The following is a 13,907-nucleotide window of genomic DNA, read 5'->3' on the forward strand; positions in this document are numbered from 1 at the left end:
TATATATACCACATCTTCTTTATCCATTCATCTGTTGATGGACATCTAGGTTCTTTCCATAGTTTGGCTATTGTGGACATTGCTGCTATAAACATTTGGGTGTACGTGCCCCTTTGGATCACTACATTTGTATCTTTAGGGTAAATACCCAGTAGTGCTATTGCTGGGTCATAGGGTAGCTCTATTTTCAACTTTTTGAGGAACCTCCATGCTGTTTTCCAGAGTGGTTGCACCAGCTTGCATTCCCACCAACAGTGTAGGAGGGTTCCCCTTTCTCCGCATCCTTGCCAGCATCTGTCATTTCCTGACTTGTTAATTTTAGCCATTCTGACTGGTGTGAGGTGGTATCTCATTGTGTGTGTGGTTTTGATTTGTATTTCCCTGATGCCGAGTGATGTGGAGCACTTTTTCATATGTCTGTTGTCCATCTGGATGTCTTCTTTGCAGAAATGTCTGTTCATGTCTTCTGCCCATTTCTTGATTGGATTATTTGTTCTTCGGGTGTCGAGTTTGATAACTTCTTTATAGATTTTGGACACTAGCCCTTTATCTGATCTGTCATTTGCAATATCTTCTCCCATTCTGTCAGTTGTCTTTTGGTTTTGTTAACTGTTTCTTTTGCTGTGCAAAAACTTTTTATCTTGATGAAGTCCCACTAGTTCATTTTTGCCCTTGCTTCCCTTGCCTTTGGTGATGTTCCTAGGAAGAAGTTACTGCAGTTGAGATAGAAGAGGTTGCTGCCTGTGTTCTCCTCTAAGATTTTGATGGATTCCTTTCTCACATTGAGGTCCTTCATCCATTTTGAGTCTATTTTCATGTGTAGTGTAAGGAAATGATCCAGTTTCATTTTTCTGCATGCGGCTGTCCAATTTTCCCACCACCGTTTGTTGAAGAGACTGTCTTTTTTCCATTGGACATTCTTTTCTGCTTTGTTGAAGATTAGTTGACCATAGAGTTGAGGTCTATTTCTGGGCTTTCTATTCTGTTCCATTGATCTATTACACACTACTTTTTAAAGCTGAAACACTGTTTTGTTTTGTTTTTAAGTTATCATTGAGGGCCTTGTAAACTAGTATTTCAGAAAATGATTCTGCCATCCCTTCAGTGGTATCTTTGGCCTCTAGAATTAAATCTAAACTTAGTCTTTCATCCAGGGCTTTCCATATTCCTCTAAAAACTTATTACCACATGTTTCCTGCTTACCTATGGCTACCCAGGAGCCCCCAAACAAGCTCCATCCTTCCATGCCTCTCTGTCTGGGAACGTCTTGCCTCCCTGGCTTCCCTCCTCTTCTGCCTATCCAAAGGGATTTTCTTCATGAGATACCACCACCCCCACCACCCACCTTGACTATTCCAATTAGAAATGACCTCTTTCCTCTTTGGCTCATGACCATTTACTGGATATGCCATTTATCTGGTAATTAATCCAATATCACCTTGTGACAGCTTTTGTATTGTTAAAATGAACTGCCTTTTGGCTCTTGTGTGGTTGCAGAATTAACTGCTTGTGGGTTTTTTGTCTTGTTTCCTCAGCTAGATCATGAGGCCCTTGGGGTGAGTGAGCCTGCCTTGTGTCCCCACAGCATCCAGGACAGGACCCTACACATTGTAATAGCAGTAGTAGTGATGTTAACAGTGATGAAGACTTTAAAGGCTTAGTTTCCTATGTGCCAGGCACTGTTCTAAACACTTTCCATGTATAAACTCACTTGTTAGTGGATAAATATTTGTTTCAGTATTGTGAGTTTATTTGACCTCAAACCAAACCTTTGAAAACGAGTGTAAAAGAAAGACCACCCAGACACAATATCCAGACACTTGTTCTAGCTGGCTGGTCAGAGAAGGTGAGTTTTCTAGGAGAAGCCATGACATGTAGGGGAGGACTGAGGATGGCCACAGCCTGAGAAGGAAAAAAAGAGGAAGAGGAACAGGCAGGAATGGAGATGCCCTAAGCTTGAGGGTGGCAGAAGCAGCAGGGTTTTCTGAGGCTCTAGCTTTGAGTCAGGCTATGCTGGTGGATTTTCTTCTTTCCTGCACTGGCAAGGCTAAGGGTCTAGAAATAAGGTCTGGCCCTGCGCTAGACCTTGCTGAGGCCTCCGTTCCACAGAGAGTCCCTGCATGATGGCCCAGGTCCCCTAGGGATAGCAGGCCCAGTGCATGACCATTGCCCCAGCCTGTCCACATTAGCCGGGTTCCCCGCCCAGCTGGCCCTGGGCCACCACCTCTCCTGCACTTGGAAGGTTCCTGATGAACGCCTGGACCATGCTAAGAGTGAATGTGTTGAGCATGCGGAAGCAAATGGAAGTTAATTCCCACCCCTGGGCCTTTTCTCTCCTCAGGATCATCATTAGCTTCTCGGAATCTTTGCCATGTCTCAACACTGCAAAATGTATCAGGGTGCTGGGGATTCTGGGTAATTTCACCCTTGCCTTCAAGTAAAAGGCAGCCAAGAAGCTGCCTCCCTGAGCTCTAAACCTGTGACTCCAACATTTTGGGGTGCAGGAGGCTTCATTTGTATGTTCAAAACTGGGGAGATCTAAGGGTAAGGGAAGAAACATCTGTACCAATGTACATGCCAGCCCAGCAGCCCGGAGTTAAATCCCATGTCCCCAGCTAAAACAGCACTTCCTTACCCATTATCAAGCACAAATAAATGAGTTTCAGCACCCATGTAATGAAATTCTTGGATCCTTGAAAACAGGAAAAGGAGGAAGGAAGGAAGCACCTTGGGTTTTTGATACACTGATCTCTAAAGGGTCTGAGCATTTCAGCCCCTTGGTCAAAGCTCCACCATCATTTGGGTAAAAAAGGGCTGGCCCCTTCTTTAAACAGATCTCGTTTCCAGGGAAGGCACCATGGGGTTGTGGCTGGTTCTGTTGAATCCCGACACGCCCCAGAATAAATGTCGTTGCTTTCTGTCCAATGCATCATTGAAACTTCAGTTACATTTGACTGAACAGTCCTTGAAATCGGGAAAGTGGTTTAATTTGCTGCCAATAAAAGAGTGAGGAGAGTTTTTCCCCCTGAAACTTTGCCCAGAGGCCCAGTATGAACGGATTGCCATTTTAATTTTATATGTGAGACTTACAGAGGCTGCAGCAGTAATATTCCTCTTTGTGGAAGTCTTATTTCAAGGCCTGCCACTGACGTCTTTCCATGGGACACCAGCACTCATCTTCTTTATGATAGAGTGCGTCTGCCTCAAGGATAGGGCTATCTTTCCGCCCTTGAGTCCCACCTGCCCCCAGAGCCTAGCACCTCACAGTTACACAGTAAACACTGGCTGAATGAATGAGTAAGTGTTTAAGTGTCTGAGTTCCTAACACTGAAATAGCAGTGCGATAGGAAGGAATCTGACTCTGTGAGCCTCGGGAGCCGCCAGAATTATATCCTGGAGGCCACACTGGCTGGGCTCCTCTTTTTGTTGTTGTTAAATCAGATATTTAATAATTTAAAAAGCCAGCCCTGCCACAGTTGGGGCTCAGCCGAGCAGACATTTTGGGCTGCTCCCAGGGTACTGATCTCGCTCTTGGCCGGGCTGTTCTGAGTCTGCCCTTGCTGTGCCTGAACCTCACACGCCCTCCCTGGGGTTCCTCCATGGCCATAGGCCCAGCCCCACTGCCAGGCCAGCAGCTCCTGCACCACAGTGCCTGCAACCTCTTGCCACAAACTGTTCACTGAAGCCAGTAGACCAAGCGTTCACCCCTCCTCCCCTCTTCTCTCCCTTTGTTTCTCTTTTCTGCCACTCTCCTCACTCTCTTTACCTTCTACCCCTTCCCTACTCTTTCTGCCATCCCAGCTCCTCCCCTCTCTCCAGCATCTTGTTCAAACTGGACAGATTACCAGCACCTAATTTACGGAGGTGCTAAGAGGTACCTCCCCTGAGCTGGTACAGCATGGGCGAGAAGCCTGGTTTGGGCTGACCGCTGGTTTAGAGTGGGGATGTCACATCCGCTTCTCAGGTCTGAAGATGAAGAACCCCTGCCTGCCATTCTGGGGGTGAGAGATCCCGCATAACGTGATGGATAGCCGCCAACCCATGCCTCCCTTATCCCTGACCTCGTGTGGATCACACATTCCCCTTGCCTTGCCTGTCATTCTTCTCTGCCTGCCAGGAGCTCTTGGAGGGCAGACAGTTGGTTTTACTTTTATGAATTATCAGGCCAAGCCCAAGCCTGCCACCAACAGGAGCTGAATAAATGTGCAGTCGACTACAGTACGGCTCTGGAGCACCTACTGTATACTAGGCTCTGGGCCTTAGGGATATAGAAGTGAATCAGACAAGATTTCGCTGGGCTGGAGATACCTGTACTCTTGAAGGAGAGATGGGCTTTCAACTCCTATGAATGCGAAGCGAGTCATAAATAAGAAATGAGTATTCAAGGGTGAAGGGAAACACCGGGAGGCCTAACCTAGCCAAGGGGTCAGGAAAAGCTATTTGGAGAAGCACTACCTCTACAGGACAAATAGGAGTTGGTTGGAGGGGGTGGAGGAGGGGAAGGGCAAGAGGGACCGTTCTAGGCAGAGGGAATGTTGGTTGGATGAGTAGGTGGGTGAACCTGGCATTGAATTCTGAGCTTGCCAGTACAACGGGACAGCATTCTGCCAGGCACAGGAAACAGGTGGCTGAATTAGGGGTGCATACCACAATGCATAGAATGCGGTGGTGGAAGTTATCTCTTCATTGCCTCCTCATGGCACACAGACCCATGTCTCCCAAGGCTACACTCTGATCACAAACATTCCTAGGAAGGGGGTGGAATAGACACTTCAGCGCCCCCTGCCAAGGATCGGGGGACCCTGGAATTAAGAGACAACCTTCAGCCCCGTGTCACTTTGCACATTGACACTGCCAACCCCGGGCACCTCACCCAAGTCTCTCTTCTCCCCACTCAGACGAGCGGGAAGTTGTTCAGAAGAAGACCTTCACGAAATGGGTGAACTCGAACCTGGCCCGCGTACCCTGCCGCATCACCGACCTCTACAAGGACCTGCGGGACGGGCGCATGCTCATCAAGCTGCTGGAGGTGCTCTCTGGAGAGATGCTGGTAAAGCCCCTCTGCCCAAGCCCCGTGCTGTGCCTCCTCTTTAGAAAAGACGTGGTCTGGGGATGTTTCCAGCTCTCCTGGCCTTCCAGGGTTTCATTACTTACTGATGTGAGATGTCCGTGTGGCTCACTGAGTTCTCTGACCTATTCTCGGAATGTATCGCCTCTGGGCCATTGCCACATCATCATGCTTCTCCTGGAAGCCTTATAAAGCTCTTGATTCCTCCTCTGGGGACTTAGGCCCCCGTGGCTGGCCTGCAGTGGACCCACCTCAGTGTCCTTGTGTGGGCCGAGAGAGATTCTGTTACCCAGCTGGAGAAATAGGCATCCTTCTTAGAACCAGAGAAGAGCATGGAAGATAATTTCCTGTGTGTTCTATCACCCTTACGAGTGGAAATGTAGTATAGGCCCTCTCCATTGTGACCCACCTGGCAGTGATGTTGCCTCTGAGGGAGAACCAGATTCAAGTTTTCCTCAGTCACTTCCATCGTAACCTTGGGTCTATCAGTCAGGACCTTCTTTTCCTTGTTTCCGCCTAAGTATCAAATGATACCTGTACTTGATCCTCAGGGTTTGAATGAAAAGGTACTACATATTCCCATTGTTTTTTTAACTCCAGGCTCCTGTCTCCTGCCCTGTGTCAAAAGGCCACTAGAAAGAGTTACCACTGGGAGCCCTTTACATGTTGTGGTTACTCTTGATGGTCCCCTCGAGTTTTGGCTGGAGCCGTTTGGGGGTGGGAAGGGAAGAGGTTGGATGGTGGGATGGCCTCTGTTACCAATCACCAAACAAAAAGCCGCTCTTACCACCAGCAGTTAATAGGTCTTAGAACTGTGCCTGGCATATAGTAAGTGCTCAATTAACTATTTGATGTGTCAGTGCTTTTGAATGGCATTTATTACCCCTCAGAAGTCTTTGTTCAGACCTAGGAATAGTACTAATGCAGCCTAATTACAGAGCTTTGGATGCTAAAGGAAGGGGCAGTGTCTGAACTTTGCAGGAAGGATGGAGCTGAAAAGCATCAAAGACTGAACGTGAGAGTTAGAGACTGGCTAGGAGGGTGGAGGAGGGGATGCTGATGATGGGAGTTGGTCCAGGCTGCATCCACCTCTGGGGCAACTGTGAGGTCCCTCCATGCCCATGGGGCCAATGCCATCCCTCAGCCAAAGCCCACAAAGGGGAAGATGCGCATCCACTGCCTGGAGAATGTGGACAAGGCCCTACAGTTCCTCAAGGAGCAGCGTGTACACCTGGAGAACATGGGCTCCCATGACATCGTGGATGGCAACCACCGCCTGGTCCTGGGCCTCATCTGGACCATCATCCTTCGCTTCCAGGTAGGTTCTTGGGGGAGCAGAGGGAGTGGGGGAGCCTCTCTGGGCCAGGGCTTAGGAACCTTATAAAATGGTGAATGAAGTGTGAGTGTTTGTGCACGTCCTGGGAGGCTAGAAACTTGTCCTGTGGGGCAGTGTTTATAGGAAGAAGTGACCATCATCTGCACTGACTAATCACTGAAGCTTGGGGTGAGCTGTTCAGTCAACAGTGTAGTCTTTTGAGGGAGAAGATAGAAACCAATAGCTGGGGTGAGGTCTGGCTGGGAGATCTGATTTTGTCCCTTTCCCTCAACATGTGTAGGTTTTTTAGAATTGTTTGATTCAGAATTTACAAAAACAATATAGAAGATCTAGATTGTTTTTCAATCAGAAACTTTTCTCTTCCCACCCTGAAATTCAAGTTCTGTTATTTGTAAGGAAATTTAGAAAGTGTAAGGGAAGGAAAGCAAGGCCTTCCACCTGCTGGATTGGGGACAGGAAGAATCTAGTCCTGAGGATCGGGAGGAAAAGGGGGATAAAGATAGCACGCAACTCACAGACTGAAGATCTCATCTGAGGGGCCCTGGGTTTCCAGTTGTGGATGTGTATGGTTAGACAGTAGTGACTGCGGAACTGAGGAGAATGAAAAGGAAAGAGGAGATACTAATCAAAACCCAATACCTTTCAGTTTTCACATTGTCCCTTACAGGACATTGTGCCTCAGAGGAGGATTTGGGGCATCTTGTTTATTCTCAGTATCCCATTAGTTATCCAGTTAGAGCTGTCTCCTCTGACATGACGAGGACATCCCTGACCCATTACAGCCAACTAAGGTGGGGAAACAGGCCATGGGGACCCAGGGTTGGCAAGGCAGATGGAGAGCTAAGAAGGAAGAAAGAGGGAGGGAGCTTCCCAGGGAGAACAAGAAGGCACAGATCCAGATGCAACTCTCATTTCTCCCTCACTCGTTCCTGCGCCCCTAGATTCAGGACATTGTTGTGCAAACTCAGGAAGGTCGTGAGACACGCTCAGCCAAGGATGCGTTGCTGTTGTGGTGTCAGATGAAGACAGCAGGGTAAGCCCTGGGCACCAGTTCACTACTCCATTCCCCACCATCCTCCTGCTTCCCCCAAAGACCGCCATAGCCAAGGGACACACATACCATCGTCCAGAACTATAGCAGCTTCAGTGTGACAGATGCAAAACATATCCTGACCTGATTCTTGAAGACCTGGAATTCAGGATTCCTTCCCAGAGTTGCCTGGGTCAGACGTTGTCCGTTGGGTGTGTGAGTGTCTTGGGCCCACCTTACGGAGGAACCTCTTCGTGTAGCTTAACTGCTCTCTGTTGATGAAGGGGCCCAAGAAGGGATGGATCCATTTCTCTCCCGTGTATGGGTCCCTCAGTTCCGACACTTTGGAGGACCCCAAAATAGTCTGTCTCTTAGGTCTTAATGTTTCTCTTGGATACAGCTATCCCCAGGTCAATGTCACCAACTTCACCTCCAGCTGGAAGGATGGCCTGGCCTTTAATGCCCTGATACACAAGCACCGGTAAGAGGGAGGGGAGGGCTGAGGGCCAAACCCCTGGGCTGCTCAGATACAGCGCACACCGCATGTAGGTCCCTCCAAGCCTTCTCTCACTGTCGGCTTCCCTGCCTCCCTGAAACCCCAGGCATGCCCTGTGCCCCTTCCCCCATGTTCAGGTGCTCACAGCTGTCCCTCCCTTGCTTCTGTCTCCTCCTTCCACTTCTGCCCAGCTGTCTGTCCAGTGTCTTTGCTTCGTGCTGGGGCTGCCCAGTAGGTGGGGGATGCTGCGGCCACCGCCTTTTAGCAGTCTGGCCTTGTCCCCAGGCCTGACCTGATTGACTTTGATAAACTGAAGGACTCGAACGCGCGGCACAACCTGGAGCACGCCTTCAAGGTGGCTGAGCGCCAGCTGGGCATCATCCCTCTCCTGGACCCCGAAGGTGAGCGGCACCTGCTCCAGCCCTCTGCTGCTGGGAGGGAGGCAGAGTTCCTGCCAGAGGGAGCCCCGGGCTGCAGGGATACTGGGAGGAGTCTGGGCCCCGAGCAGGGCCAGCCATGGACACAGCAAGGGGCTGGTAGCTGGGCCAGCGCCCTGCTCCGGGCCGGCTCTTCAGATCCATGTTGGTTCCTGACCCTCACCTGGCCCAGCCAGGGGCCCATTTGTCATTTGTCATGTGTGGATCCTCCTTCTTCACTCTTTCCACTCCTTGTGGTCCTAATATGGAGTTCATCCTCTGGCAAAAATCACAATCACACTTTCATTCTCAACTTCTGGTTGTCGCTTGGTACCTGGAGTTGAATTTCCTGCTTGAGGAACAGGGAGCTGAACCCTCTGAGCCCAATGTTTCCAGCTTCCAGCTGGGTCCTGAGCATGCACCCTTTCCCCTTGCAGATGTCTTCACAGAAAACCCCGATGAGAAATCCATCATTACCTACGTGGTGGCGTTTTACCACTACTTCTCCAAGATGAAGGTGCTCGCGGTAGAGGGCAAGCGCGTTGGCAAGGTACAGAGCTGATCTGCAGGGTGTCACCTTGGTTCCCTGTTTGCCACACTGTGATGCTCCCTTCCTGTCCCGAGAGCTCTGTGCCTGCGCTCCAGCTGCAGGGAAGGGAGACAGATCAATCCCCACCACCTTCCTCCGAAGCCAAGCACTGCCACGTTAATGGCTCCCATGCTAAATTCCAAGGCAAGCTGCTGGTCTGTCCTGAAAAATATCCTGGGCTAGAGCTCTGATCCCCTCTTCCCCATCTCCTGAACATTTCTACAGGACACAGTGGGCTTCTACATATTAGTCTGTTGTGGTTCTGGGCCTCTTCACTCATGGTGTATTGGGAACCCAACCCACTATACAGACCCTCTTGCCAGATTCCTTTCCCCTGCCAGTCCACAGCATGCCAAGGGTAGAAACCATTTCTCATTCACCCTTGTGTGCCTGGCGTTTAGCAGAGGCAGTGCCTAGAAGCCTTGGATTCCTAATAATGCATTTTAAAATGAACAAAACCTCAGCCTTCCTCGTGGCTGATGTCCTGGCCCAGCAAACTTACCAGTCTTTTGTAGGGTTGGGGGAGGGGTGGAGCTGCCTGTGAACCCCAGCAGTGCTAGTTCCCTGCTAATCTTGCCAGTCCCCTCCTCCTGCCTTAGCAGTATTTTTGAGCTCAGGGAATAAACCCAACATGGGACACTCTGGCCCCACCAGTGGCCTCATTGGTGTCATTGATCTGATAAGGATCAGTAATAAAGTCATTCCGCAGGTCATTGACCATGCCATTGAGACGGAGAAGATGATTGAAAAGTATAGTGGGCTGGCCACAGAGCTGCTCACGTGGATTGAGCAGACCATCGCCGTCCTGAACAGCCGCAAGTTTGCCAACTCCCTGACGGGTGTCCAACAACAGCTACAGGCTTTCAGCACCTACCGCACCGTGGAGAAGCCCCCTAAGTAAGGGCCTGGGCTCTGGGAGGCTGGGCATCCATGGCTAGGAGCCTGACTGCCAAAGGCAGAGCCAGGCTCTGGGCCTTGAGCAGTATACCCGGAGGTGTAACCTAGAAACCAGAGAGCGTTACATTTGTCATCTCCTTCATCCCCCTCTTGCTCTCCTGCTCCCAAGCCATCAGCCTGGAGGAAAGGGGCATTGATGAGTAACCAGAGAAAGTAATAGAAAGTTTCTCTCTGAGAAACTCAGAAGCACTGAGCTGTGCTTTGTTACCTGGTAATGACCTCTGTAACCACAGCCTCAGGGCTCTCTGTAGGGGTCTTGCTGATGACCAGGCACATCCTGTTTCTCTCCATTCTGTTACTGCTCATCAACAGAGCATGTGGGGACCTCTCAGGACCTCTGCTTCACCCCAGTGAGACCCAGTGAGGGGTCACATGTACATATGTCTGCACAACCACACCCATGCATGTGCATGTGTGCACAGACACACCCATAGGCACGAGCACATGTGGACACACAAACAGAGGGGGCATTCCAGCTCACTTGCCCTTAGCTTGTCCAGCTTTTCTGAAGCTTTTCTCTAGCTTATTGGTGGTACCCTTGGCCCTGTTCCTTCCCCTGACCTCCCACACTTCATTCATAACTCTCCAACAGGGAAAGGTGAGACACGGAGTCTAAAATGTACTATAAGCAAGTAACCGATTTCTGGCCTGACACTAACCCACTTTTAAAGTCCTAAATTCAGTACAGATAACCTCCCCTGGGCTTCTTTCAGGCCGCACACCACAGGGGTGCTACCTTTTGGCCAAGTAGATGGTGCTCTGAGCCCCAGCCCTCTTGAAATGACTGTGAGTGGTCAGTTCTGTTAGGCTGGCCTCAGGGTGGGGACCTGGTCGACAGCCCATCTTCAAATGCTATGTGGGAGGTGCAGAAGTAGGCAGATACTGGCTTCCATGCAGAAATGTAAAAGCATGCAGTTCCATTGAGCTGAGCCTCAAGACATTCACCCTGCTGTCGGTTCTCATCTACACCTGCTATCGGCCTGGAGTGCAGCCTCTCCTCTCCCCTCAGAAGCAGCAGGCCTTTAGGACTTGTCCCGATGTCTGCTCATTAGTACTCAGGTGAAAGTTGCTTTCAAGACAGTATGTTCTTACGTGGCTAATGTTCCTTCTAAGGTTTTATTGGCTCGCTCAGTTAAAAAAAAAAAAACAACTAAAGGGCTAGTCAGAAGTCTTCATCATTACAGAACAGGGAAGAGCTTTCTCTGTGTTGCTTGGTAAAACTCTTGGTGTCTGGAGGAATTACTAGAATCCTCCAGTTAGCCATTCCGCTGGGGAAGCAGATGATAAGCAAACACTGTGGAGGCTCTTATGTTTTTTCTGGTTTGTATTTTAAAGACTCAGCCCATAGTAGATCACAGTTGGTAAGTATGATAGATGTTTTAACAGGTAAATTAACCTATATATCCTCTTTATTTTTTGTTTTTAAAGAAAATATGTTTCAGTATCTAAGCTCCAAGATATGCCAGGGTTCCATGTTGACTAGCAAAAAATTTGGCAATGGGGACCTCGACACTAATCTCCCTCCCTCTGTTTTCTCGACAGGTTCCAGGAGAAGGGGAATCTGGAAGTCCTACTTTTTACCATCCAGTCCCGGATGAGAGCCAACAATCAGAAAGTGTATACCCCTCACGATGGGAAACTAGTGTCGGACATCAACCGGGTACAGCTGTGTTTTCCGTTATACATTGCCAGCGGGGTAGCTGAGTTTCTGACAAGGGTGCAGGGAATGGTTACTGGACAGGGGTAAACCAAGACACTTTCTGTTGGTGTTATTAACTATACACATGCTGGCTATTTGGGGTACTCTCCGAACCTAGTTCTGAGAGGTCCAACACCACGCACTGTCCATTAGCTCAGATGCCAAGAGTCCATTTTTGGAGCTAGTTTTATAGCCTAGTCTCTATAGATTCCTGAGTTTCTCTGACTATAGAATGAATATTACCTGCTTATGACAGAAGGGAAACACCTTCGACATTTCAGGGATTAGAGGCTTTGCACCACTTGGACGTTCTAACACAATGAAAGTAGCCATGAGTCAGTGAGAATGTACCGAACACCCACGTTATGTCAGGCCAGCAGTCTAAGGCAGGTTTAGGGGAGGAGGGAACTGGGAAGTCAGGACCAGTGCTCCCCAAATCTTTGGCAGCCAAACGATTTGCTGAACTTCAGGCTCTGCCTAGATTCCTGAAATCACTCAGTGTTGGGTAAAAGAGCTGGAACCCCCAAATCCAGGTGTGCCCCTGTGCCCCAAGAATTCTCATCTATCCCCCACACAGGCCTGGGAAAGCCTGGAGGAGGCTGAGTATCAGCGGGAGCTGGCCCTGAGGAATGAGCTCATTCGGCAAGAGAAGCTGGAGCAGGTGGCCCGGCGCTTTGACCGGAAGGCTGCCATGAGGGAGACGTGGCTCAATGAAAACCAGCGCCTGGTGGCTCAGGTAGTGGGAGACACACAGGCATGGCAGGCGGCGGAAGCTTTCCAGAGCCCGCAGCGGTCAGCGAGGTTGGAAACCCAGCTTGCCTCTCGGTGGCAGCCAGATAAGCCCCGCCACAGGCCTTGCAGCCCTGGGTAGATCCAGATTCATGCTTGAGGAAGAACCCTCCACGGACTCTGGCCCTGAGGGCTAGGTCAGATTCCACTAGCTGAAAATTGACCCCGGGGATGTGTGCCATAAGAGCGTCTGTTGCTTCCCACTTAAGAGTCTGGACCCAAATGTCCAGGCAGGGCAAAGCCAGTGTTGTGAGAGAACTGGAGAGTGCGTGCCTCATTGATCATGTGGGGGCGAACCATGTGCTTACAGCTGCGGGGCTCCTGAGTGAGCAGTGGCTCCTTCCTGCCCAGAATTAGGCAGGTCCCTCCCAGGCAGGGTGGCGAGCGCCAGCAGGCCGCCAAAGTGCTCTGTGAGTGACTCACACACAGCATTCCCGCATGCATGGCGCAGTGAATAAAATTATGAGCTGCTTTTCAAGGTTCCTGTAAGACATGTAGTCTTTGGAACTTGGCTCTGACAAGATCAGCTGAAAAAGGCAGCACAGAATGAGCTCCTTGGCAATGGGTTTTCCCTTCAAGCCACTGTTCAGAGGGAGCCCACCATTTCTCTGTGTTTAAGGGGACCAGCCAAGGGGGGCCCGAGTAAGTTGCCTGCTTTTCTCCCCATGGGCCAGGATAACTTTGGGTATGACCTGGCAGCCGTGGAGGCCGCCAAGAAGAAGCACGAGGCCATCGAGACGGACACAGCTGCTTACGAGGAGCGGGTGAAGGCCCTGGAGGACCTGGCCCAGGAGCTGGAGAAGGAGAATTACCACGACCAGAAGCGCATCACGGCCCGCAAGGACAACATCCTGCGCCTGTGGAGCTACCTGCAGGAGCTGTTGCGGTCCCGGCGCCAGAGGCTCGAGGCCACCCTGGCCTTGCAGAAGCTCTTCCAGGACATGCTGCACAGCATTGACTGGATGGACGAGATCAAGGTGCGCCCCGGAGGCTGCCCGTCCCCACACTCTGGTGCCCCTGAGCCCACCTCCATGCCAGGGGGAGGGGGTGTCCTGCAGTTAGCGCTGCTTCCTCAGATGCCTCCCAGCCAAGCATGACCCTGAGCCAGCATGGAGAAACTGAGGCACTGTAGTGCCTGGCTGCCTCCACCTAGCAACTGCTTGGCTCCCTCTGCTGCAGACAAGTCACCAGCCCGGGTCCACAGTATTTCAGGTGATCGAGACATCTTAGGTTCATGGTAGCACAGGTGCCAACCTACAGGACCTAGAAATGATAGAACAGAATCAGGAGTCCAGAGAATCAGGCTCTGAGTGATCACAGTTTGAGTCTGGTTCGAATCCGGACCTCCCAGCCTAGGGGCAACCAGGAAGTCTGAATCTCCTCTCCCTCCACCACAGCGGGTCTCTCCAAGGATGCCCAGCAGACCGACCATGGAGCTTTCTTAAAATACACATGCTCAGGCCCCAAACCTTGAGACAGATGCAGGAGATCGAGTGTGAGGCTTGAGCTTCTGAAAAACGTTCCATG

General features: G+C 50.5%; 1 protein-coding gene across 2 annotated transcripts in view; it reads left to right on the forward strand.

Moving 5' to 3' along the window:
- The window catches only part of SPTB (spectrin beta, erythrocytic), a 119,394-nt gene that overhangs the window by 68,336 nt on the left and 37,151 nt on the right, over positions 1–13,907 (forward strand). For both annotated transcript variants that reach the window (XM_032875187.1, XM_032875188.1), the window contains 10 exons: positions 4,899–5,050; positions 6,213–6,386; positions 7,346–7,437; positions 7,835–7,915; positions 8,216–8,331; positions 8,784–8,896; positions 9,645–9,832; positions 11,435–11,552; positions 12,169–12,327; positions 13,055–13,357. In XM_032875187.1, coding sequence (XP_032731078.1) covers positions 4,899–5,050; positions 6,213–6,386; positions 7,346–7,437; positions 7,835–7,915; positions 8,216–8,331; positions 8,784–8,896; positions 9,645–9,832; positions 11,435–11,552; positions 12,169–12,327; positions 13,055–13,357 — 1,496 coding nt within the window. The remainder of the gene's footprint in view (positions 1–4,898; positions 5,051–6,212; positions 6,387–7,345; positions 7,438–7,834; positions 7,916–8,215; positions 8,332–8,783; positions 8,897–9,644; positions 9,833–11,434; positions 11,553–12,168; positions 12,328–13,054; positions 13,358–13,907) is intronic.

This window comes from Lontra canadensis, unplaced genomic scaffold (genome assembly GCF_010015895.1).
Source record: "Lontra canadensis isolate GAN:19392208 unplaced genomic scaffold, GSC_riverotter_1.0 scaffold55, whole genome shotgun sequence".
NCBI lineage: Eukaryota > Metazoa > Chordata > Mammalia > Carnivora > Mustelidae > Lontra > Lontra canadensis.